The sequence below is a fragment of the Phasianus colchicus genome, chromosome 8 (assembly GCF_987193195.1).
Source record: "Phasianus colchicus chromosome 8, bPhaCol1.hap1.1, whole genome shotgun sequence".
Taxonomy (NCBI): Eukaryota; Metazoa; Chordata; class Aves; order Galliformes; family Phasianidae; genus Phasianus; species Phasianus colchicus.
Genome location: NC_143443.1, coordinates 16,836,681 through 16,864,007, shown reverse-complemented (window position 1 = coordinate 16,864,007; position 27,327 = coordinate 16,836,681). Strand labels below are relative to the sequence as shown.

Sequence of the window (27,327 nt, the reverse complement as noted above, 5' to 3'; positions counted from 1 at the left end):
TCCATATTACATTCACCTTATATAAGCTGATGTACTTCTTTCACTGTCCACTTCCAAAATCATTGGGCAGGAAGGCAGTCCTTGGAGTGTGCATACTAACAACATCTCACAAACATGCATTCAAAAGCAAAGGCTCTATCATCTGAACGAGCAGGAGAGTCAAACAAAGCCATTGCATTTCAACCATGCATTTTGATGGTGTGCAAAACATACAGATCGGTTCTTCCAGAGATGCACCACAGATACGCTTGCATATACAAAGTTTCAGAAAAAAATATAAAAAACAATTGCTCAAGTTTATATTCTGGAGAGCGAAACACCTCCAGCTGTCAGGGCAGGGAACTACAGTACACACACAAAAACAAAACAGAACCCAACAAACAGCACATGCATCTTTTGAAGGGGCAAGGACACAGCACTGTAATGCCTGCAGGGTAACAGGTCTCCACACCAGCAGATTTATGCTACCTGCTGTCACAAAGGCACTTCATCTGCTGCAAACACCACCAAATGGTTCCCTTGCCCACAACAGCTTTGTAATGCACAGCTCCAACACCCCTCTCTACTGTACCTCCAGCCCCAACAACTATGACTGGATTTCAACGCTTCTAGTGCAGGAAACTTGCAATACTGATGGAATAACGCTGGATCAGTGAGCTTTAAAACTGGCCAGATGATGGTAATAAGAAGCCATAAAGGCAGTCTTGCGCAGCGTCTTCAGAAAAGTGTATTCATTACTAACATGATTCCACTATTAGATGCTAACACATTTTGTCAAGCTTATATAAAAGTCTTAAAGCTGGGCTACAGGGAGATTTTGTACTCGCTTTTGTTGTCCCCTTTGTTAGCAGCAGCAGCTGCCCAGCAAAGCTGCCCAGCCATGTGCCTGCTCTGGGGAACATAGGATCACCTACAGCCCAATTGGTGGCTCACAGCAAGTAATTGCTCTGAGCAATACCATGGCTGTGAATCCATTGCATCCTGCCATCACTTGGCAGCTATCACACAGCAAAGCCTGTCCATGGGAGCCTGTGGACCAACCTGCCTGTTTTTAAGCATGTGGTGCTCAGCCAAGGAGGGGACCATGAGGGCCAAGGAACCGTGAGATCTATGGGGTCACCTCCTAAGCACCTCTAAAGAGCTCTGCCTCAGTTGGAGGTGTTCTCTGCATACCTGCCACCCATCTGGGCTGCTCCAAACCCATAAGCTTTGCCAGCCAAAGAGGGAGACATGCAGGACATGTTTCACCTGGAAATTAAGCTCCTCACACACAGCCATGGCCCAGCCAAACTAAACCACAGCCGACCACATATAGACATATGTAGCAGCAGCCAGCTGCAAACAGCAGTCATTTTGGTTTGGGAGAAAAAAAAACAGCTGTTGGGATAAACACCCTCCCACAGAAAATTCATCCATCGCAAGTGGATCCTCCAGGAATATCCCTTAACTCCTTGCTGTATGCAGTACCAGACACATGGGCAGGCTGAAATGATGTTTTGACACAAACACAATGCAGAGAAAGCTCCTGTGAAGTCATGCACTGCCCTTGGGAAGGTGAAATGTGTTTCCTCATGACCATCCAGCACTGGGAGTCGCAGACAGGGACAAGGCACTTGTGGACACTGAGACGCAGATGAGTGGATGCTCTGTGCTGGCTATGAAGGTGGCAGGCAGGTTACCTGGGGAAATCAGGGCTGATGGAGGAGATCTGCCCCTGCAGGGAATCCATGATGTTGCTCTGCGAATAGAGCTGCAGGGGAGAATTGAACTGCACGTGTAGCACCTTCAGTCCTGGCACCTCCACCTCCACAGGGCTCTTAGGGCAGGCCTGGGCCACGTGCTTCAGTTGCTCCGGCCCCACACGAACCTGGCTGGACAGGGCACCAGGGCTGTGCCTGCCCCGTGCCTCCACACTGGGTGACTGCAGCGGGTTATAGACAGAGGCAAAGGGAGCCTGCTGCGCGCTCATCGGCGAGAGGCGGCTGTAGGCACACACCCACGTGCAATGAGCAGCACGGGTTGTGTTTGAGATGCATTTGGATTTTATGTGATGGAATTGAGGGAAAAGATGCAGAGGAGGAAGAAAGGAAAGAATCAAGAAATTAATGAAGAGCTGAATTAATACTCCAAGTGAAATAAACAATACTGTCTGTTGCTTGTGCCAAAGGGACACACCACTGTATACATCACTTTACATTAAAGGCTTTCAGCTGATGCTTTAGCCCCAGCCTCCTTGCTCCAGGTGTGTCCACACACAAAGCAAACCACAGCCACTCCACTCACAACAGCAATGAAGACATGGCAGCAGGGCTGAGCGTACAGACATGGCCCTGCTGTCCACCCTCACTACTGCCCCTCCCAAGTTGGTCCAGACACCCTGTGAGCAGCCACTGCACCTCCAATTCTAAAAGAGACATGCTCAGTGGCATGGCTTCTCCCTGTCCTACTCGCCTGCCCTGCAAGACCAAACTCTGCAATACAGTTTATTTGCCTCATTTACAAATTGCATCAAAACAGCCCAGGCTTCCAGGGAGTGCTCTCTCCTGGTGGGGACTCCAGACTACACCAGGTGGAATTTGACTGCCAAATGGTCCCAACATGTTAACACAAAGCCAGATTTCTTTTCTCCCTGCCATCCCTAACTCAGCCACTGAATGTGGACTGAGAAGCAAACACGCAGCACCTTGCCCACCAGCTGCAACATATGCAGCTTTCAGAAAGCTCCTGTTTTATGGCTTCCAATCAAAAAAAAATAACCACCTTGGACTTTTGGAAACAAAAAGTTCCCATGGTGAAGTTATGGTTGTTACTCAAGTACAACCACAAAGCTTTCAAGGTTGAGATCATTTTAAGTCCCATTCATAAAATTATTCACACCACTATGAAAAGTTTCATCTAGATTTTAAAGCTTGTGTGAAAAACTGAGTCTGATAATAAAAATAGAAAGGTCAAAGCCTGTCTGTGAGCACCAGGCCATTTGGGAGCCAGGATGGATGTTCTTCCTGCTCTAGCTGCACCCTTCCTGCCCAGCACAGCCACAATGAGATACCCGCTGTACAAAGAGCTCACAGTGAGCTGTCAGGCACCTGTTCAGACCAGCAGGCTTGCACGTCATGCTGAATGCACACGGAAACTGCGTCGGTCTCTGCTAAACAAAGAAACACAAGAGCGTTAATTTCATCTCTGCATCATGTAAGATGTTCCCCACTCCCAGGAGATCTCTGTCCCTGGGTGCTGCATCCACTCTTGCCTGTCTGCTCCGTCCACTGTCCTGAAAGAGAGCTGTTACATTTCCCCAGCCGGGAAGCTCAGAGACATGGACAATACTTACAGCTTGCTGGGCTCAGGGGGCCCAGGTGATGTCTTTGACTCCACAGCATTGTTGAAGGTCTGGATGTTTTCTGAGGAGTAGAGGCCCGCCGGGCTGTTGTACTGAGCAGTGATCACCTTGGGGGCAGAAGCCGTGGCAGCAGTGAAGGGGACCGCGCTCCGGTTGTGTGCACTTCCTATGTGCCTTATTTCCTGCATGCAAAGGAGCAAAGGCACAAGTCAGAGGTGCTCAGGCGTGCAGGGGGATGTGGCAGGCAGCCCAGAGCATGCAGCTGCTGCAAGGGTCACGCTGGTATGTGGTGGCACCTGGGAGCTCACTGTCCCAAAGAAGGTGAGTATCCTCAACATGTTGGCAGAGCCCGTCTCCATCCTGGATGGTCAACGTGGCCTCTTCAGGCTGGCACTCAGGAGGTTGTGCAGATGATGTGCCAGGAATGCAAGACCTCAGAAACACAGCCACAGTATGAGATCAGCTGCTGCACACCTAGCAGCTCTGCAAGGCTATGGTGAGGCACAGGACCCACCTTTTCATCTAAGACTACAGATTTAAAGCATTCTCTACAAATTCTGAAAGTAGGGTTAATTTCAACGGAAAGTGAAGATGATGGGCAGACAGAAGAGCACTCTTCAACAGAGCTGAAAAGCTGACTTTCCCAAGACAAGGGCAGACCAAAAAGAAGGAATCTGACATAACTGTGAATGTACTAGACCATGTCTGCTCCTCCAGCAAAGATTGATTTCACAGCATTCTTTCATGAACAACTTAGAACTATCTGAACAAAAAACACTGCACCAGAAGAGGTGGGAAGATGACATTGTTAACATAAGGACCGCTCACAGGCAGCGATGGCTAAATGCCTTGACAAGATCAGAGACCTCCTTAACATCAGAAGAATCACCCAGACATTCTGGGCTTGCTGCAAATTGGAGCTTCCAGAGGCATTAGTGGATAATTTAAGAGAAAATTCCAGACAAATACAATGTAAGGAAAGACAATTCTGAATCACGTGCAGCTCTAACAAAAACAGAGAAATTGGTAGCCCCATCTGCTATTCAGCAGGCTGGGAACCACAGCCCTACGGCAAAGCTAACAGCACCCAAGGCTTGTTCCTCCCGGAGAAAGAACTTAGCAAAAGCAAGGAAGGATCACAATGAGGCCTCAACAGAGAAGGCAGAAGAAAGTTCACAGGGATGACTGAAATATTCAGTACTGAAAGATGGCACTAAAACGTGCATTTTGAAAAGTGTGGGCCAGAGGCTGGGAACAGCTTCGTTACAGGGTTAGCACCCACTGGCACAGGATCAAACAGGGCCCTTCTCAAACACACTGGGCCCACATTTCATTGTCATAATTGGCACAACCGGTTTGCTTCCCACTCCATACACATGCTGACTTCTTTAGCAAGGAAGTGAGCTTTCACTGCCCTTTCAACGTCTCACGGCACTTGTTTGACAGAGCTATAGTTACAGAATAAACAGTCATTAGAAACAAGCATGATTAAATTCCCCTATAGAGCTTTCTTAAAATTGCTTTTATGCCCCAAGATTTCCTTATGCAGCTGGCTAGCGTCCTCGAACTGACAAATGGGAGTCACCTTGTTCCATGGCGCACACAAGGCACAGCACAGGACCCCTTACAGAACAGGAGTGCAGGTCCAAACACACTCACAAGATACGAGTCATTTGCAATCAGTGGGGTAGCTCAGAAAGTTCAGGTGTGGGATGATGAGACTGCTCTCCCACGGCTTTCTGGCCAACACAAATGGAAATCAGCCATGAAACTTTCCCACACACCAAAGGAAGAAAGACCCTGGAGTAATTAGCTAATCTCCTTTGTTACAATCTCTTTCAAAGTGCTCATAAAAATAGTCTTTCCCATGGCAGAAACTGTGGATATTAGCAAAAAATAATAATTACTTCAGCCTGAAAATCACACCATGGGGAAAAGTATCAGTGTTCTTTTATAGGCATTAAATGCATATGTTAGAACACCATTCTGAGGCAGCAAGTGGGAGAGAATATATGCAGACATGCGTATAAGTAGTCAGTTTAATGAAGGACAGAGGCAGAAAGTTTTAGGCTAAAGGAATTATACTCTTAGGTCACATAGGCTCAAAGATTAAATCACGTCACAATACGTACTGTGCAAACACTTCAGTATTAACCAAGAATTAGAGAAAAGGAAGTAATTTAGGGTTTTTTTTGTTGTTTTCTTTTTTTTAATTTCTAGTTTCCTAAGGAAGGTTTCCTTAGGAAAGTCATGCAATTTCCTAAGACATCTCAATTACATGCTCTGCATGCACGTGGACACGTTCACATTCCCACTAAGGACTTCTGAATCTGTCAACCAAGCTCCAATCAGTCTGACAGTGTAACAGAAGCCTGAAGGACCATTAAGCATCCACAAACAGGGAGCCGGGTAGAAGAAAGAGGTGGAAACCACATTAGTGCCTGGACTCAACTGTAAGTTCTACTCAGGTGCTGAAGCCACATTGGAAGTTTCTGACTACTTGCCACCAGGTAAGTTTTCTGCTGTTTAATAATATTTGAGTCCATAAACTAAGCTTCCAGAAGCATCAGGACATCTGTAGCAGTGCTCCTGCAGCTAAAATCCATGTAAGGGAAATTTTTAGGCTATTTATAACAGCCTAAATAGAGAAATCTGTGCTGAAGAGGATGTCCAAAGATTAGGTCAGAAAAATCCCATCTCAAGAAGAACACAGAAGATCGTAACCTAAAAGTCTACAGACAATATAGCGAAAGCAATAAAATTACAAAGAGCATTTGGATAGCTCAAATTCTCCATCACTTTGTCACACCATGCTGCTTTTTCTGCTCAAGCAGTGGAAGGAATTTGTGAAGAACAAGTGCTTTCATGTAGCAAAACCAAGATCAAAAGATAACCTGTTCTCCCTGTTAAATGCATTTACCTAGGGATTTGCCAGACCTACCCACCAGGCTCTGGGTTGGGCAGTTGCTTTGTGAAAGCCCCAGCTCCAGGAATTGTGCGTTTATGTGAGAGTCTGTGATTTAGCACTGGAAAAATATCAGAAATGAGGTAGTCCCACACCTGGTCACCATCAAGCAAAAAACATACCACAGTGCTTCAGCCTTTTCCAGGCAGGGAGCTGCCACAATACTAGCTGTGGTATGGGGAAAACATCCCCACACAAGAGCAGGAAGCGGCTCAGCGTTTCCGACCACGCCAGCATCGTGGGGAATTCTCTGGGAGAACAATGGCCCCTTCTTCCTGCTCACACCAGGCCATGCTTGGGGATGCCAGGCCTGTGAAATCGCCATGGCTGTGCCCTCCCCTGCGGCATGGCCAGCTGCCTACCCCTCAGCTGAATTGCAAGCAAAGTCCACCTCAGGTACAGCCCGAGGCTCCACGTTACGGAGTCCAGGGAACTGAAGGAACTCCTACTTGACGCTGCAAATTTAAACAATCGGCACCCAGACGCTGCAGCTGCAGGGAGATGTTCTCCAGCACCCCCACAGCCCCCAGAGTCAGCCTCACAACCCAGCCAAACCGCATCCCACCAGCCTGCAGAGATGGAGGCTTGGATGCTGGAACGCACGCCTCAAGAGCCACGCCAAGAGGAAACACGATTAAAATTTTCTCGGCACAAATGTTTACTCAGCTCGAAGAAAATGGGCCCCTGACCAAACCTCAGCAAAGGAGAGCGCCGTGCATGCAGAGGAGAGCACAAACCCACAGCCAACATGCCTGGCCCCATCCCCATCCCAGCAAGGCCACGTGCAAAGCGAAGGCCATGCTCGTGCCCAGGAGCACCGGTACCTCTGCAGAGCCTGTCCTCACAGCCAGCTCCGGCTGAGGGAATGTTTCACCAGCTGCAGGCACGAGGAGCGGTGCCTCTGCTTTCACCTCTCCCTCTGTTATTGTTTGGGGTTTTTCAGCTATGGAAAAATCTTTTGCAATGCTTTGAAATCTGATTAGAAATTAGAAAGGGTTCGGGGCTTTGTTATTGTAGGGGGGTAAAACAACAAGGCTGGCTTCCCACATCCTTTCCCTTCAAGTCCTTAAAGCATTCCACATCCATGCAGTAACACCTTTTAACCAAAAACAGCAGGTCACCATATATTGTTATTTTATATATCTATTGCTTCATACATTGCCCACGCACACTTGGCCTTATCAAAGACCAGGCCTACCGCACACCCAGTTTCTATAGCTCTGGCCTTCCTGGTATCCAAGGAGATAAAGTACACAAGACGGAAACAGTGACATCACCCAGCGAGGATGAGGATGGGGATAGGGCAAGTATTCTCACAAGAAGCCTTGGGAGGACAGAAGCAGCTGTCTGCTCTTGCCATCCCACATGTACCATGATTCACCTCCAGAACTCCCTCGCTCTCTCATCTGCAAGTCTGGACCTTGTTTCTTTCTTTATTTTTTTTTCCTCTTGTAAAGAGCATTCTTGAGTTTGAAAGCCCTTATCTTCTATGGTTAAGAAAGGGGTGATGTCAAAGTGAGAGCTTTCAGCTTTTTTTTGGAGACAGTCCTGGTACTGACCACCCTCAAAGCCAGTCTCTCTCAGTCACTTCCTACATGATCTCACTAAGCACAGAGACCTTGGCCCACTGACCTCACTGTCATACAAACACAGGAAAAAGCCAAACCTTCTCCCAGAAAGCCCGGGTTTAGCAAGGCAAGGCACAGACACAGAGATAACAATTTTACTGACAAGCAACACAACAGCAAAGCACACATGGCTCTGGAGCTTAATGCCTGGCTACAAGAGAGTATGGCAGTTCAAAATTATCCTGTCCTCTGGTCATACCACAAGCATCAATATTAGCTCAGTTACCAAAATAAGTTGTTCTCTTGCTTGCGATCATTTTTCCTAAAAAAGTTAAGCAGAAGGGACAGGCGGACGTGTTATTTTAATCTTTCCCACTGCAGTGCGGAAAAGCTCTTGATGGGAAAATGACATTGAGTGAATGCCCTCATGATCTGGGTGAGAAGTGCAAGTGAAATAATTGAGTAAATATACGAAGAAGTCTCCGTCATTTCCTTCCCATCATGTTGCCATGGTCACACCCAAAACAAAGCTAGCACAGCAGCAGAGCCATCACCACTGACAGGCTGCTGCACCTTTTGATGAAATGTGATTTTGTCATCACTCCTGCCTTGGCTTAAATTAATTTAAGAGGATAAAGATAACAATAATGAAATAAGGTTGTAGCTCTTTCATTTGAAAGGACTAGCACAGACAATGAAGTCAGTCTTGGGATTCAGGACTTTGGGGAATGCATGGGAGGTTGTGGAATGCCTTTTTTTTTTTCCCCTCCAAAGGCACTCAAAAGCATCTTGAGCTTGCATTCCAAGTAAGGGAAAATACTTGCACAGACAGATGCAGCATTTCACCAAGTGTCAGCCTCTCAAAAGACTACAGACATAAACAAAAAGCTTATTGCAAATGGTAAAAAAAAAAAGTACAAGCAGTGATCTTAGTGTCTAATTAGCCACTCCTTGACATAAACCAAAAACTATTTTGCAAGATCACTCTCAAAGATTTAACTGTACAAATGAAATGGGAACAGGCAAAGAAAGTGGCCAGATGCTGAGAAGTTTCAGTGCAGATAGCGAAGTTGGGGATCAATGTCAAATAGTACCTCATTTTAAGAAAGGGAGAAACTTATTTGAATAATTGCTCTCCAATCTCTACTGCAAAGACGTTAAAGCATTTCTTTTGCGTCTGAAGTAGCTCTATTCACATATATGATGGTATTGCTGCATTCAAAAGGCTGTGAGTGAATACAGTGAGAAGCATCTTCAGAAGACAGTGGATCTGGCCCTAATGAACTACTTGGACTCAGCATGCCTTATTTTCTTTGGTAAGGGACTTAAGAGCTTCGCATAAGCCTGCTGCCAAGGGAAGCACATGTATTGTTTTCACTGGTGAGGCAGTTAGATAAATCTAAACAGTTCAGACAGCACTGCCTCCAGAGAGTCAGCTCCGCTTATGGCTTCTACCAGTACTGTCTGAAAATGAGCTCAGCATCTTTGCGAGAACACTCCTACCAGTTTGCTACACTGGTATATACACAGCATCTTCTGCATGCTGCTGCTGGCTCTGGTGATACTGTAAATACACAGCCCCAGATAAACTCGCTGAGCTCTCACCGCAGATCTGGCAGAAGTCAACATGCTATGGTGACATCATCCTGCAAGCAGACAGCCCTCACCACAGATCTCTACTAGCTGCAGTCAGCTACTGAAAAAGGAAATGGGTGCATATTTAAAAAGGATTAAAGATATAAAGAAAAGAACACACCTTAAAACCTGATGGTGTTCATGACACTAGCCTTTGGCACTGTGAAACAGAAAGGGTAAATAGGAGCTTATGGTTTGGAGACATGAGCCGCACATATCACACTGCTAAATTCCCCCACTCCAGCCCGTGGCTGGACTAATCCATGTGAAGAAAAGCCCTGCACTCGGAACACCAGCAAGCACCATCTATTGCAAAGCCACTGAAAACAATTTAATTGGCTCTATTTTAAAAATAAAAAGAAGAAAGGCAAGACTTCTGTAGGAGCTTGAATGTCACTCCTTACACCAGGAAATAAAACTCTTCTGAAGTCAGTCACAGGGGCATGTTGTCCAGTGTTGGCTTCTAGTGCTAAATTAAAACAAGAGTTACTGACAAGAAATAGGGTTTGTAACAGGAATCTTGCTGCAGTCTTTTTTCTTTTTTGACAAATTCTCCTGCTGAAGTCAGTTAAGGATTAGTATCATAAATCCAGCTGTGCCAAACTTTGAGATGGCAGCAGAGTACCTATAGAGGGACCAGAGCTAGAACCAGAAACGAGGCTAAGATTAGGCTATGGTGGAGGTGCGCTCCATAACCCTGATGAATCCCATCTGGTCTCTGTGATGCCCTTTATCTGAACTTCAGGAAGGAAAGCAGAGACTTCCATTGCCTCACCCGTTACTCACATCCCTTCTAGTTCTGCACTGCAGTAGGGACCTGTGCATGACTGCAGAAGATGCTTTTTCCTCACTCAGTTCTGCTGGCATACTGAAATTAATGGAAAGCTTATCAGATTGGTTACTTAAAGTTTAGTTTTTGAGCTACAACTCATATCTCTGTCCAGACACAGATATCAGGAGATTTCTACAGCTGGTTCTTCCTGATTTTTTTTTTGCCATCATTCACCTAAGGATCACCTAGGAGAAGCAGGGCTGCAGGATATGTATATATTTAAAGCCAGCAAAGACTCTCACTTCAGTTTCTACTGGACAAGGTGAATTTTATGCTTCAGCTCACACATTAGGTACGGATGCTGCGGCTGGACCACCTCTCTCTTTACCATGCAGTGCTGCCCACCTTGCACTTCAGAAGCACAAATTTACCCTCCATGTTGGAGTTCATAGTCTTCCAACACTCACTGCAGAAGAAACCCCACAACTGACTATTAAAAATAAAATGTTTCAGTGAGATTTACTGAGTGGTGAAATCACACCATAAAAACTGCACGGACAGATTGACCAGCCACCACTAGGTTTTACAAAGCACCACAACAAAGTCTATTTTGTTCTGAAATGTAGTGCTAGGAAGGAATTAAGTTACCTTTGTGAGAGCACGAGATGAGGTTAATTTAAAAGACTGCGCATTATCCACCTTTCCAGAAACATGTTTTTTAGATAAAAGACCTCGGAAGCCTTGCAGGGGAGTCTCATGCTGACCCTGCCCTTCTCATTCTCCCAGTCCCAAGGTTTGCAGCAGAACAACTCCAGGGCAGAAGACACAGAGCAGATCTCAGCTCAGTGGTGTCATAGGCAGTGTCACTGCATGGCTCCAGCCTAAGTCCAAATGGCTCTGTTTCACACTGTGCTTTGGCTAAGCTATGAAATACCTGGAGAACACAGCACCATGCTCTGAGCCAAGCAACACACAGCAGCTTGGCATGAAAGAGAGCATGGATTGAACCCAAGTCAAGTCTAGGCAGGGCACTGCTGCACACACTGTTTCAGGTTCAGGCCCTTTCCATCCCAAAGAGACATATTAGCACTTATTTAATTGCCAAGTCAAGCTATTTTTCTCCCCTCTCATTTTGCTAGACAGATTCATAGGGGAGATGTACTAGGACCAAAATCCACTATCCTGGTGAAAATCCAGAAAAACTCTTTAATTTTAGCATAGCTGTAGATTTGCGCAGTATAATCTACATAAATAAATACTCTGAACCTAGCCTAGACAACATCCTTGCACAGGTCACTGATATTTACTCTATAGAAGCAGGAGATTGAGAAGGTAAGGCTACCAACAAGTTATAAAACCATCCTCCCAGACAAAACTTGCAAGATCTGACACACAGCTAAAAATACAAAAGGCTGATATGTTTCTCTTCTGCTTTCTCCACAGCTAGACTGCTAATGGTCTGTTAGGAAGAGGGGAAAAAACAACTGCATAACAAAAAGCAAAAAAAACAGAAGACACTAAATCATTTTCCTTCTGTCTTAAGATCTTATCTATGAAAATCATCAGGCTTAGCAATAGTAGTGATGATTTAATCAAGCCACACCTCCACAGTGCCTTCTGTGCACTTTATGACAGGTTTGAGCAAGTTTTTCAACCAGCTCTCCATGGCAGCAGGCATCTGACCACAAGGAAGAATGACCATCTCTGAAGGCAAACATGGGACACGCACTACCCAGTGTGACAGAGTGACACATGCTCAGCATCTTCAGGTACTTGGCCGGAAACCACTCCGAAGTCAGACAGGGCACAAGCATGCAGATACGCTGTTCCTTACCTGGGGCTGGGAGGCCAGATTCATCTTGTAAGGATGCGCCTTTCCCTCTTCATTTACAAGCGGTGACCAGACTTTTGACTCCGTTCTGCAACACACGAATTTCCAATAGTTAATCTACTTCCATTGCTGCACATCACTGTTGTTAGTAGAGGACTTGTTTTCAGCTCACAAACTTCATCTCCACCAAACTTTTGTATACAAAAGTAGGAAACCACACAGCTCATCCTTTGGGACTCCACTGATGACACAATAGGTGCGGGCTCCAACCCAGGCAGTATATTTAGGGGTCACCCAACAGCAGAAGATGGGAACATCCCTGAGATGCACACCCTTTAACTACGTGAGACAATTCAAATTACTGCATCTTCCAGCTTTTATGAGTCACGTGGAAATGAGATGATTCTTGCCTGTAGTAAGTATACATAGAAAACTGTATTCTTGAACTTGGGTTGCTGGAAATATTTCTCACTTGCGTCTCCAGAATTTTCTTATTCATACGGTAGAATCCATGCAGAACAGAGGCTTTTGGGAATCATGACAAAAAGAAATGGGTCAAAGTCAGCAATAAGAAGTGAGATGACAATGTGTCCAACAGAAAGTCTGCATAACCTTTGCTAGTCTGACCCAATTGCAGCAGCCTCAAACACAAACCTGTGACCAAAACCAGCTGCTTCTACCAACATCATTCCGGAGTTTTGTTGTGCCCCAAAGAACAACAGAAGAAGTAGTGAGGGAGAAATAGGAATTAAGTTTAGATTTGCTTGAGATTCTTTGTGGGAAACACATGCTATCTAAGATTCTCACATGTACAGCGAGCAGTTAGTTTTGAGGAGCGACCAAACACTGCTGCTTCTGCCAAAATTTGTAATAGTAGGGAATAAAGTGGCTGGAGTATCACTGAATGAAAACCATCATTCAGTGTTAAATGTTACACAATGCAACAACTAGACAGCTGATAAACTCTTTGGATGAGTTTTGAAATCCATGTCCTGTTTTGACAGGAGATCCTGAAACTCTGTAAATTCTGTAACTGCAGACAGATGTTCTTCCCAGATATCTGCGAGGTCACGGCCAGCTACAGTTTAAGTTCTTAGTTAGCAAAACAGGATTGTTTCCACTGAGAATTAACTGGATAGCTGGAAAGAGACTTTAAACACAAAAGGCTTATAAGGCTGACAGGGGTAGAGAAACAGGGTATAGAGCTACCCACAACAAACTCAATCTGGTCTACTCTATTATTCTAAAGGCCCTCCAATTTCAGTACATTTTTAGACAAAAACAATGAAAAAACCCTACCTGTGCTGCACACATCCATGATCTGTTTATCTAGACACTTACTGGATAAACAATACACCCAGACAGCAGCTCAGTGGGAGGAGATGGCAGGAAACCCACTCACTCTGGGAAGAGAAGAGTTTCTATAGGAAATTCATTCACCTGCTACTTCATCTATTGCACTCTGGACTTTACACAAAAGAAACCCTGCCTGAAGCCTGCTTTCTGAAGTACATCCTTTTGCAAGAAAGTATACAGGCATGGGTAACACCAGACAGCATCCTCTGCACACTTTGAGTCACGTACAGCAAACCTTTGGCTTGGGACTATTTCATTCTGTGGGAGCAGCTGCAGTGCCAAGAGCCAACAGCCTGCCCATCTGACCCCTGGCATCCGATGCACTAGGGCACAAACAGACTGAGGAGCACAAACATAACAGCTGCACAGGATCAGCTCTACAACAATCTAATAATTATCTTGCCTCAACAGCTGTTGTTACTGTGGATGTGCAACATACCCCAGGTGAGTGTAAAACAATTAGTCCCTCCTTGCTTCTGGTCACCAGTGTTTTAGGGGTGCCTGAGGAACCAGTTATTTTACCCACATCACAGCCACAGAGCGTAACAAAGTCACAGCCACCTCTAGGGTGGCTGTATTTTGCACATGAAGACCATATTTGCACAGAGGGGAACAGCCCACTGACCAGCACAAAGCCTTCCTCTTCAGAAGCATTTGGAGATCACGTGTGACCTCTGGAAAACATGGGGGCACATCAGAGCTCATGGAAACAAACACCTGCCAGCCAGGCTATAAGCAAGTAGATACTGGCTGGAGATGAAAGAGCTGTTCAGAAAGCATTAAACACTTCAGCTGATTTCTAGCATGAGGCATCCCTGGTGCCAATTCTCACTGGCCCTGATTGAAGCACTTTCCAAGAAGTATTTTCTTTTGCAGCAGTTTAATAATGCCAAGTTTCAGAATCAGCAAAAGGCCTTTCTCAATCTGCAGATTTAAGCTTGGAACAAGCCAATGTATATACACAGAGCAGAAACCTCTTCCCAGGGCCTCAAGGGGTTACCTTCATCCTACTGCCCGTGGCTTAGTGCATGAGATGGCACAGCACATTGGTCTCCAGTGTCTGGAAGATACCTACAGCCAGCTACTGTAGCCAACATGATTCTGGACAGATTTTGCTCCCTTTTTTTGATAGCAACGCAAAAAATCTCAGTTTGTTGCCCAGCCTGCTGCCATTCCAATCTGTCACTGCTTATAAATGGAAGCAGCAAAGTCACTCCAGGCTTTACTTTCAATCCAGTTTAGATGCTATCCAAACAGAAAGGTTAAACAGCCCGCACAGTTGTCCCTCTAAGGCCAGGAGAACAAAGCTTCCCTTTGTCTTCACAACAGCTGCCACAGAGCCCTTCACTTGCTCTCACAACAGCCCATTTATGGCCCCAGCAAAGCTGAAGATGAGACAGCTTTGCTTGGGATGCATTGCCTAGTAGGTCCAGCACAGCAAATGTCCCATCCCATCCCACCACCGCCATGGAAGCTGCGATCTGTGGTCATCGGTAGGACTGCAGCAACACCTGCTCTCAGTAAAGGGCTCCTACTGCCAGTGCCTGCACTTGCTCTGAAGTGAGAGAGAAATAGCACCCAGAAGTTCACCTTTGTCCAACTGCTGGCCCAGGACTTATCTTCTGGAAGGTTGGGAAGTATGGATACGAGGCACAAGTCAGCTGGATTGGTTAGACTGATCACATCTTTACCATAACTGCATGTGTATCACTTATGGGAAGCAGGGAATGGGCAGCTAGCTCAAATTCAAATTACAATATATTCTCTCCTATATACTCCAGCAAAGGGAGTGACACTCAGTACGGAAAGAGAGGACAGAAACATGACTGTCAGACAAACACAAGAACACCTGCCAGGAAAACTAATAGCAGGCATGCAAATATACAAACTTCATCACTTTTGTAGTTTACATTTCCATGCTGTTTCCTTACCACTCGGGAGAGGGCAACTAAGACTAGGCCAGGGAACAAGCCATGCATTTGCTGTTCCATCCAGGCAGAAACCAAGACCTGAGATAAGAATAGATGCTAGCCTGGATACGGCGGTACTGGTAGGAAGGATAGGAAGGAAATTGCATGCAAGTCAAGGCAAGAATCTGGAGATGTATTTGTGAAATTCATCATTTTTCATGATGTTTGGCTTGAATACAGTATAATGTAAGCAATCACAAGAGGCTAGATTTTGTTATCAACACTCTGCGTGCAGAGCTAGGCCATAGCTTCAAGGGAAAATTCAGTGCTGGAAAATGAGGATCTAATTCTGTTGCCAAGAATTGCGTAAATAAGTTCAGTAAGAAAGGCACATTTACATTCTTATTTCAAACACTGAGAGAGGCAAGTCTAATTTACCAGAGTAGTAATTGAACTCCTAAAAGCAGAAAAGTTTCTTCTAAAGGTAGAAGGCTCATTAGGTGAAAATGAGGAAAGACCTATACAATTCTTCTTTCAGAAGCTCCCAGGGTTTTAGATAAGTGGCAAAGGATAAGGCACACCTACTGTTTTCTGAACTAGTCACCTACAGAGTTCACAGCTTCCGCCTTGCCAAAGAGGGTGTAACAGCATAGCAAACACCAGGTTTGACTGCCAAAATGCCTTTGAAAGCACTTATCACTGGTAAAAACTGCTGAGAGAGCTAGGGAGCATGAAGGCAGCCAGGAGAGCGTTGAGCTGATGGAGGTGGCCGCTCCACATCTCCTTATATAGCTGTGCACAGCTCCAAGCTTCCCAGGCCACAGGCATTATTAGCACAATGACAGACCTGGAAAACTCTTGCTGGCAGGGAAGCAAAAAGCAAGCTTAAATGAGTCAACAAACTGCGGACTTCCTAGAACACAAACCCAAGCCTATTGTGGCTTTGTGCAGCCACAGCTGAACACGTGGAACAAGGATGGGGAGCTTCCCACTGAGAGGGTGCAACTGAACCTACCAAGTATGGCACAAAGGACATTCTGTCCATCTCTCCTCGCTTCTTCTCCATAAGCATTACACGATCCTTTTTGACAATGCATTTAACATCTGCTGGTAGCAAGTCTGACTTTCCTGATCTTAGCAGTTTTCAATAAAAAAAAAAATGCATAGCTTCATTCCTTGGCATCATTTTAGCAGAGTAACAGACTGTTTTGCAAACAAAAAAATGTATTAATATATCATACACTGGCAGCAGGGCTGCTGAGTAGGAGATTGGAATTTGAAGAAAAGGACAGTAGGAGCAGAAAACAAGATAGTACGTTTGCACTCTTTTCCACAAATCTTTTTTTCCTGTAACTACCCCAGTCTGCCTCCAAACACAAAGGAAGGGCTTCAGGAATATTTCTTCTTTTGTTAAAAAAACATAAATACCCAATTTACCTTGGATTTGCTCATGGCTGCATATGAGCACAGCTTTGCTACCCACCAGGTGACTACAGCCAATTCTTTAAGAGATAACTTACACCTGTACTGCAACTGGAATGAGTATTTGTCCACTTCTGCCCATCTGTAACTACTACTACTACACAGAGCTGTATACCAAATTCACTACAAGTATTACCACTGACATCAGTGATGCCCTGAACTCTGTGTCCATTGGGTGAGTTTTTGTTTCTTAAGCCTTCCTATCTTTGAGCGCTTTCTCATCCAATTGTGTTTCTTTCCCAAAACACACTGATTTTCCAGAGCAAGGTGACAGCGCTCTCCAGACTCCTGGACACATCTAGCTGCTCACCTCCATTAAAAGGCAAATTGGAGGTACACTTGGTAGACAGGCAGCCAGGGACAAGGCTTTGCTTGACCCTCAAATGTCAGTGCTAAGAGGTACACACATCCACTGCAGAAAAAAAAGAGCTCAAAGAATCAAGATCCCAAACTTCTTTCCTCCAATGAATGCAAGAGGCTTAAAACTCCACCTGTGAAGTTTCTCAGTTTAGCAACCAGCTGGTTTTGAGTTGACTGAAGTGCAGACTCCACTGTACATTGGTCTTCCTCTGCATATCAAAGAAAACCGTGGTGCAGAGCTTTGAAGACAGTATCAGAAATGTTTCCTTCATTTATTGGGAGCTATGTTTCTAAGAAAACTCTCTACTCTAAAAAAAAAAAAAAAAAAAGCAAAACAAATTAATAAAGGCTGAGAAGAGGGGGGGGGGGGCGCTGCTAGTCTTGTTAAGTCCAGCAGGAATTTGGTGTGTGTGCCAACACTGTAGAAGAACCACTTCCAAGGCTAAAGGCAGACCTCTCCAGCTCTACTCACACACCATGCAGCAAAGCACTTGACAGCGCCACATAGAAAAGCACGTTCAGAGAAAACAGTTTGTGACTGACTTTAAACCCTAGCAAAATCAATCGATTTCTGCCAACAGTGTTTGCCCCTTTAGGTGAAAAAAGCAGTCTAGGCACGTTCTCTCCTGCCAGTACTCGATCCTTTTTTTAAACAGTGACATGTGTAAGACAAAATTTCCTGCCTACAATCTGATCTGAAATATTTCTGGACTGTTACCATCATTTAGGAAAATATCGAAACAGGAAACATTGGAATGCTGTTGATATTCACAATCAAGTACACAGTACAAACAGCATTTCCTTTACCAGAAGTGTTTAAGTCTCTCTGGTTCTCTATATTTACACTTCTCTTAAATAATCACTAGTGCAGACAAAGATAGGGACATTTTAACCACTCAGCTACCATTAAAAGAGGGTTGCATAGATGCAGATGAAGACACATAATATTTGTTTAGGAGTGAGGAAGAAGCACAAAAACGAGATGAGCATAGCATCATACTTCCCCTAGAAGTTCCAGCATCCCAGCATCCGGCTTTTTGCAGCCTAGGGGGTTTCTGCAGCAGAGATACTATGGTGGTCTATACCGCCCTTTACAGATTTTACTTCTATAAATACATCCAATCTCCTCTTGAACTCATGTATACTTACAGCATTCACAGTATAGTCACAAATCACAGATCATGTCCCCACTGTCACAACAGCAGTTCCCTTAATGGAACTCATACCTCTGGCACGAGCTCCAACAAATGTTGGTAAAAATATCTCCTGGCACAACCCTGATGCTACCCTGAAGACAGATCTGACAGCACTTTGCACACAGAGCTCCATGAGCAATCATTTAAAATTAATCAGGTATTAACTTAAAAAACGTTAAAGACCCACAGCAACAGTTCCAGTTACAGAGCTGCTGCCCTGTCAGCCCAGGAGCCTTTGCCAGCACAGCTGCTTTATATGTGGATCCAGCTCATGAGCTATGACTGTGGAGCATGGAGAGCCAACCCAGGAGCCCTCTTTGTATCCAGGCAGCTGCTTAGAGAGAGCCACGTTCACAAAAAGATGCAGTTACAGAGGCTCAGGAGAAGACAGCTGAGGGCTAGGGATGAAATATCCTCATGAGAGAATGGCCAGGAAAGATGTTGTGTGATGCATGACTGCCTTTTGGCATTAAAGCAGTGCTTTTTTCTCTCTGAGAAAGCATTCTGTGGTATCATAGTCCCAAATACAAACACATCTCTAGCAGCTATCAAACCTCCAAAAAAGCAAGCAGTTCTTCCCTAAGCAGAATCTTAATCCCAAAGAATAAAGAGGACCCAAGACTTGAAGGCCCTTAGAGCCATCTAAAATGAATTTTATACAGAGCAATGGGCTACACTATTAAACCCTGGGGTGGAAGAGTAGTTAGATCATTGCTTTTCACTTCCTTGCACTACTGACACTCTCTTTGGCCATTTACTTGTCAATCAATACAGCAGCAGCAGTCTGTCACACACTTCATGATGTCTCATTTAAAGATGGCTTTGAAAAAGAGCTGGGCAGTTTCAGCTCAAAGCCCTACATGATTCCACTCAGCTGCTCACAGCTAGAAACCTGCCTCCAGGCAGCTTCCACACCCAAGGCTGATAAGGGCATGGGGTAGCTGTAAAGTTAACAGCTTGGTAATTAACATTAGCAAACACATTTTACAGACTCAATGACCTGTAAGACTAAGCCTGCTCAGCAGCTAAAAGAGCCCTGGCCACCTCTCCTCTTTCCCAGCCACAACCACACAGCACTGGCTTGCTAGCCAAGAAGCCAGACATTCTGGGGCAGTCAAGGAGCACTCCTCCACAAGAAAGCTGCCACGTTAAGGGCCAGCATGAGAAACACCAGAGCTCGCAGTCTGCCATGCCATTCACCACCCATTCACACCACCTTTGCTCTGCTCCTCTCTTCTCTCTGTGAATTTCCCTCAATGAATTACCAGGCATTTTTTGGCCAGGGCCCATCATTTCTTCCTGACCTGGGAAATAATGCTGAATTGCTAGCATTATGCAAGTTACAGTAAAAGACTTCCCATTATCATAGAAGGGTCCCAAACAACTGAACTACTGTGTTACTTGAGGCATGCTCTTGCACCTCTCCTGAATCTGCTGTGAAGTTGGTACCCACAGCTGCTGTTGAAACAAGGGTAAATCCCCAGCACCCCACCAGGCTCTGATACTTTTACAATTCAAAATGAACAATCTTTCTCAGTCTGCATGTCGCAAAAACTAGACAATTAATAGTTTGGACAGCACATAACCACGTGTGTTAACTGCTAAATTACTGCAACAGGAAGAAAAGTAATCTCTGGTCATACCTCTTCTGCTATGAGTGAAGTTTTCATGAGACCTGTCTTGGATTTCTTGCTGTCAGAGACCACAGAACAGGCTGACAGACTCTGACAACTTATCAGCCAATGACTGAGAATATTGTTTTCATAAGGTCAAAGTGCAGTAAATGCAAGCAGTGTTAGGATTAAAGGCTGAAAGGCAACACCCTCTTGCAAACGAGCGCCTGGCCTTACAAAGCAGTAAGAGGTCAGTTTAAACAAACCAGTGCTGCCAAACCAAAACACAGCTACTGCTCACTCCACATCCCCCCTCTCCCCACCCACCACCAGTGACCTACCTGCTGACCGTCAGGGTGAGCTCATCTGCACAGCCCTTGATTTTGTTCTGCGCCTCGAGGTGTGTCATATTGTCTGTGTTCACTCCATCAATGGCTATGATCTGGTCTCCTATACACAGGTTGGCTATTGCAGCTTTGCTACCTGGAGTCACCTACAAGAAAACAAAACAAGTGAGTGGGCCTCCCAGGGAGCAGCTTTTCAAGTAACATTTGAAAGACAGCTGGAACACTCCAGGCTTCTCTTGCTGGTACCTGAAAGCAAGGAGATAAAAACTAATCAAAGCAAACTGTGAGCAGAAATCTACCTGGATACATGTCTCTTAGCGCTCCTCTATGAATGTTATGATTAGGATTCTGTTCTGGCACCCACAGGGAAAGATTTTATGGGGGAAGATGAGTAAGTTACAAAATAGGACAAGGGGGAATAGTTTTAAATTAAGACAGGAAGGTTTAGGTTAGGTATTAGGGGGAAGTTTTTTTTTTTTTTTTTTTTTTTTTTTTAAGTCAGCCCTTAAATGGGGTCTAAAAGAGGTGCAGCCAGGCTCCACCCCTTTCGGTCACACAGATGAATTGCCTTCACCTGTGCTCCCAAGGCTGAGCTGTTGAGCTATTCCTTTCCCCAGGTGCTCAATCAGTGGCTCAGGCTGTGACTCAGCAGTTACCATACAGTAGTAGAGAGCAAAACACAGAGAACACAGTTCTACTCTTTGCAGGACAGAGAGGTGCTCTCCAGAGCAGAAGGTGCTGAGAACAGCCAAGAAGTTCTGGCTTCTAAGAACAGATAAACCAGAAAAGGGAGAGAGAATAAGAGTCAATTCCAATCATGAACACATTTGTCTGCATCATGATCTCATTTGCTTCCTCCTTTGTGAGAAAGACTTGAGCACAATATTTTGAATTGTACCTTCAACAAGCTGGTTTAGCCCAGGCACAGGTGCAACAGCCTCACTGATTACAGTGTGATTAATCCCAAAGAAGTGCTTAACCAACAAGTGGATAGGGAGGCAGAAAGGCATCAGAAAACTCATTTTTAAAATGCAATCTGACTATACTTTCCAAAAAAAATAATTAGCAGCATCCCCAGCCTCCTATCCTGACCTCACATTGATATATTCTTATATGTTAAATATCCCTTTTCTCTTCATGCATGATGCTTTGCTTCCCAGATACACTCTAGCACTGCTAAAGAGCAGCAGTGCTGTCTGAGAAGTGATGGATGAGAAGGAGCTCAGGGTGAGACACTATGCAGTAATCCCCCCAGGATGGTGCTCCTTGTGAAAAAAGAGCTCCCAGCTAAAACTTGGCATTTTCAAGCTAATAAACTGAGAAGCTCGCTCATTTTTTCCCCACTTCTGCTAAAAAGATCTCCTTTTAACAACACAACCTCTTTGGGCCAAAACTATTGTCTGGACAGAGGGTGAAGAGTGGCACATCTACTTGCAGCTTTGCAATCAGTATGTAAGATTTTGTGCAGCTTTAATGACTTCTGTGGGAGTTGTATCATGATTACTGTGACCTTTCATCAATTATTTAACAGGCAGAGGAAATGAGAAGGGTGGACTGCTCCCAAACAGGAGTACAGATTAAAACATGCCTTGCAGCTGGGACACACCTCATTTATGAGTTTGTTGCAACTGGTATTCATTCTACACATTCATGCTAGGTTTCAGCATGCTGGAAAGCAGCTGAGCAAACCCTGCAGAGCTGTCAGACATAAACAAACATTGTTCACAAGATTTAGAGTGCTCCTAATGCAGGACTGGATGGCAAATCATTCCCCCTAGGGAAATATTCTCCTCCCAAAGGTGTCACACATTAGCTGCAATCACTGTTTTTCCTGGGCTAAAAAATGCTCAGCCAACAGGAAAGCACTGATGAAAAGACCAGACAAGGCACCAGGTGGACATAGAAAATCTGCTTTAAACATGAGGATTACTGTCTGCCAAGCTGTGGCCCTCAGCTCATCAGTGGTCCATAGGATCAGCCAAGCCTGCTGCCACTCCTCCATAGCCATTGCCTCTACAGTTTTTTCCACATAAAATTTGTGACAGAGATAGCCAGCAGACAGGAAGAAATCTTGAGCACCAGAAGGGGCTCACAGTCCTATAGGATTTGGGAGCTGCTGTTCGACAAACCGTGAGACAGACCCCTGGGGACAGCATTACACCCAAGGGAACATGCAGGAGACATACTGTGGGTACTGCTCTGGGTGCTGGGCCTTAGCCCTAAGTCCTGAGTTTCTCAGTGTCTTTATCTGCCCTGGAGATGGGATGGGGGCACATTACTCAGGCCTGTGAGGAGCTCTGAGTGCAGAACACAATCAGTGATTCATTTTTGATCAGACAGGATTGCCAAATGGTCAAGAATTACAGTGGACTAACACCACCACAGGAATGCTGCTGGAGGTCAGCTATTTGGTTTGCATTTAAAGGCTGACAGCCTACGCAGCATTTGGCAGGCTGCTAGAAACAATCCTGTACCACAAGCAGTAGCTGAGCCCAAGCAGCCAGACTCTAAGATACAGAAATCTCCCAGAGAAACCCCAGGAGCCACCGGCACAAGAGCATGGTGTCTGCAGGGACATCTCAGCACTTTGCACGCTGTGCTTGTAGAGTCACATTCCCCTCCTGTGTCCACTCTGGAGGAATTTGAAATATGAGTGCTGTTCTTGGCCAGATAAGAGCTGCTGGCAGCACAAGGACAATTACACCCAGCAGGTATCGTGCAGACCTCTCCCCTAAGGGAAAGCCTAGAGGGTGCACAGTAATGAAGAAGATAAGCAAATCTGCCACAAGAAAACTTGCTTTAGAAACCAGCTCCTTCAGTTCTTGACATAACTTGCCCTGAATTGTAACCTTCCAGAAAGCATTTTCCCGCAACATCCATCTCACACTCTGCCAGCATCACTCATAGCAAACATGTTTGCACAAAGCCCAGTACTGCATGGAACCCATCCCCCAGCCCTTTAGGATGATTAATGCTACTAATGATGCTGCCTTCCCCCTCACCGTACAGTCTGGGTTTATCTCAGTGCCATCACTGTTGCTTTTGAGATACGTTCACCTACCAGTTAAGTCAGGAAAGCAGAAAGCATTCCTGTTTTCTGCTTCTATTTGTGAGGCATCCCTCCTCACTCTATGACAGCAGGTAGGGGTGCTCAGAGCACTGGAAGATACCGGCTAGCTTACACGATGCAATGAGAAGGACTCCAAAAACAAACAGCCTACAAGCTCACAAGCAGCCCACAGACTGCAGACCACCGTGGAACCTAGGGACTGGGAGGCAGCAGCTGGCACACAGCTGGATACAGCTGTACTGCTGCATGGGAGGGCGAAGAGGGCTGGAAGGGGCTGTGAGGAGCACAACCTGCAAGCACAAGTTTTACCTTGTGCAAAGGCAGAGCCTCCTGCTTCATTCAAGGCAGCTCCCAACCAGCTTGGGCTTCTCACACTGCATCAAGCAGCCTCTGGCAGAGGGACTGCAGGGCCTGAGGACACTACAGCCGAACGAATAGCACCGTGCATCCTGTAACATCACACCCTTAGGCTCCTTCCGGAAACAAGCCGTGCCCTACCTCCTGGCATTTGCTCCAAGGCAATTGTGTGAGACTTTGCTATTAGGTCATCTCACTGCTGAACAGACAATGCTGAGGCATGTTGAGCAGAACTGTTTGATACTGTATCCAAAACAGCTCCCAGAGCTGTTGTAGGTGTTGCCCACAGGGCCAACAAGGATAGTCTGTCTGGCTGGTGCAGGCACCTGGCCTGGGTTCATCTGCACAAGTGATTCTGTCTGTGTCAAGCAGCAACCACTAGGAAACACAAGCTCAGATACATGAATGTGCCCTGTGTGCAGGAGCAGAGCACAGCAGCTGGGCCAGGAGGCAACTGCAGCCTCCACATATCCACCTGAACAGGTGGGAAAGGCAGGAGATTGCGATGGATCTGCCTGCCCCATGTTACCTGTGCCACCACAGACATCTAGACACAGCCAGAGCACAAACCCAAGTCCCTGCCACCAGCTCAATAAAAGTAAGAATGAGCTCAGATACATTTGTCAGCTTAGGGAAGAAGTAAATGAATTCCATAATCCACAATTTCACTGATGCAAAGCTCAGTGTGTTAGACAACATCTAAGATTACGTGATGGATGCTCACCTGGGCCTCTCTTTTTACAAAGATCCTGCAGACTCAGGATTGGTGTGGCTAGAGGAAAAACCTACATAGTTTGGTCATACCACAAGGTGAAGATTAATGCTCGTGTGCACCACCTGGCCCTGCTCTGCCTTCCCTGCACACACACTTTGGACTCTGCCTTGCCAGTACAACCAGGAGTTTGCCAGGTTCCAGGTTTCTCACCACAGGTGGTTTGCCTGCTGTCATTCCCCTGCACTAGAGCCCAACAGCAGACTTGTCTGTGACACGTTAAGCTCTAAGCTTGTGTATTTGTGCAAGTGCATTTACACACTAGAAAATACTTTGATTTAGGAGAGGATGAGATGTATTTGGCTGCTTACCCAGCCCCAAGCCTTCTTTATAAAACCTCTGTCTGCCCCAGTGCTAGCCAAACAGAACCACACTTAACATCTGCTGCAATTAACTCTGTACATGCTCTCTAGCAAGCTTTGTTATTCCTCTGCAGGGACATATGGCGTCTCCTCTGTCGATGAGGATTCAAGAGGCACCATTGGGAACAGTAAGGGAAGCTGCTACCCACAGCAAACGAGGGAGGGAAAAGGTGGGAAGCATTTAAATGAAGAGTGGCATAACACAGCTCACTATGAGTCATGACATAGGCAGGTAAAGGTGCAGGTCCCTCTCTCTGTCCCTATCCATTCAGGAGCTCCCTCAGCCCTCTGCAGTTCCTCACAGACCCCACAGCCTCTGGCACCACCCAGCACTCCACACCTAGACACACACCTCGAGAAGAGATGAAGAGATAAGAAAACAAGAAAATTAAGAATAACAGTGTGGGAAGAGATCTGGATAAACACCACCTATCTGAGCTAGAGAGGAAAACCCTGCTGGGCCTCTGCCGGACCGTATAGACATGCAGCAACAGACTTATAAGGCCACCAGTGACAACAAAACATCCCTGATGATCAGTTTAATCCTCCCCACCCACACACTGCTGTCTTACCATGAGTAATGCACTCAGCACAGAGCACTATGCTAAGCAGCCACGGCTTCTCCCAGCGAAAGCATGTAGCTGGGTCAGCAGACTTCAGAGGCTATGAGAAAATGCAAGCAGGCATGTTCCCCACTGCTGCTCACTGGGGAGTGGAGGCAAGTTCTTTACAAGTGGATCTGGGATCCCCCTCCAGGCTGCAACTGCTGCATGCACTGCTGCAGTCAGATGCTGCCCAGTTTGGAGCTCACCCAGAGGATGAAGAGCAGGAAAACTCAGACACCGCGTGGGGAGGGCTGACCTCAGCAAGGCGATGCAAGATGATGGTCAGACTCCCAGCAGTACGCAGGAATAATGCTGGAGGCTGTACATTCTCATAGTTCACTTTGTAACCTGCCTCACATCAAAATACAAATGTACAGAAGTTTTCTTACAAGGACTCAAACGCATTACATAAGTTGCTCATCAGCTGAGCATTCCCTGATGGTTTATTCCATCCTCTAAATAAAACAACATGTGGTGAAATCAGCAACCATCTCAGATACTGTGTCACGGTCCAGAACAGCATCAATTGTTTATGCAGTTAAGGCCTCTCTTAATTTCCCTGTTTATACTGCAAGAAAAAAAAAAAAACCTTCCCTGTTTATACTAAGAGAAAAATAAATCCATTTGCTGCAGTGCTTTTGATGTAGCAACCTTCAAACATGAAGCATTTTACAAACTCTGCCCAGGGTGCCCACGTGGCCTGAGGGACATCCCTGCCTTGGTCCCACAGGGCAGGAGAACAGTTTGGAAACCAACAGATCTCCATTTCTGTGCTATTTATGAATTAAAATAGAAGCAGCTCCCAGTACTGAGAGGTTTGCAAGCAGTTCTGTAGGGCTAAACTTGATACAGCTGCTCCAGCCCTTGCTGGTGGGTGAAAACTGCATCCAAAGCAGCTGTGCCTGAAGCCACCTGGGCCACCTCCACCTAGGCAGGCCTGCAGACACACAGCAGATTGGTGAACGGACAGGGAGACAGCTCTCCCTTCAATGCATAGCATCAGGCTCTAGATATTCCTGCCAGATGCTCTCTGTGCATCCTCGCAACTTCTGGCTGGTGACTGTTGGGCCCTGAGTAGCAAAAAAGGAGAAGGCAACATCTCCATTACTGTCTCTGCCTCCCAGCAGCAGTGCAAAAGGCAGCTCAGGGAACACACCAAGGTGTGCACTGGGCAGATCATACACACATGTACCACAGCAGCCCAGCTTTTGCCGTAGTTTTGCTTCAAAAAACCTTAAACATTCCTGAAAATCCTACTCAGTCAGTCACGCATCTGCTCTAGCAGGGTGCTCCAGGCATCACCCAGGCCAATACTTGGCATCATGAATTAGGCCTACCTGCATCTCTTCATCAAGGTTTTGGGCCAGCACTGCTCCCTCAAAGTGTGACAGCTGAGATGTACTGTCTCCATGCCTGTCCCGCCCCAGCTTGTCCCACAGGTGGCTCAGCAGGGGGGCACCCCCAGGGCTGCTCCATCACACCTCAGCCAGGCCAGGTCCTCTTGGAGGAAGAATGTCAGTCAGCATCAAACTAACCCAGCAGCTCTTCACCGCAGGACGTTCAGCCCTACATTTGGATCACTGAGACTAGTTTTGGCACTGTCTTTAAAAGTAGTTTGAAGACAGCCTTACTTCTAAGTGGGAAAATGCTTGGCTTCATATGAAAATGTAAACACAGAAGTGCCCTGGCTTTGGCCAGTATCAGAGGTTATGACAGACACCTCTCCATAACGGGGCTGGGGGTTTCCTGGACTGATAAAAATCCTAACACAACTCCCCTTCAGCTT

General features: G+C 45.9%; 1 protein-coding gene across 4 annotated transcripts in view; it reads right to left on the bottom strand.

Moving 5' to 3' along the window:
• The window catches only part of PDLIM1 (PDZ and LIM domain 1), a 36,802-nt gene that overhangs the window by 6,174 nt on the left and 3,301 nt on the right, over nt 1–27,327 (bottom strand). For 2 of the 4 annotated variants that reach the window (XM_090145082.1, XM_031603077.2), the window contains exons 2-4: nt 20,370–20,521; nt 12,115–12,199; nt 3,332–3,522 (exon numbers count right to left, since the gene is read on the bottom strand). In XM_090145082.1, the coding sequence (XP_090001208.1) occupies nt 3,332–3,522; nt 12,115–12,199; nt 20,370–20,521 (428 nt within the window). Of the gene's footprint in view, nt 1–1,679; nt 1,983–3,086; nt 3,149–3,331; nt 3,523–12,114; nt 12,200–20,369; nt 20,522–27,327 lie in introns of all 4 variants that reach the window. The other 2 variants (XM_090145084.1, XM_090145083.1) reach the window with 2 other exon arrangements.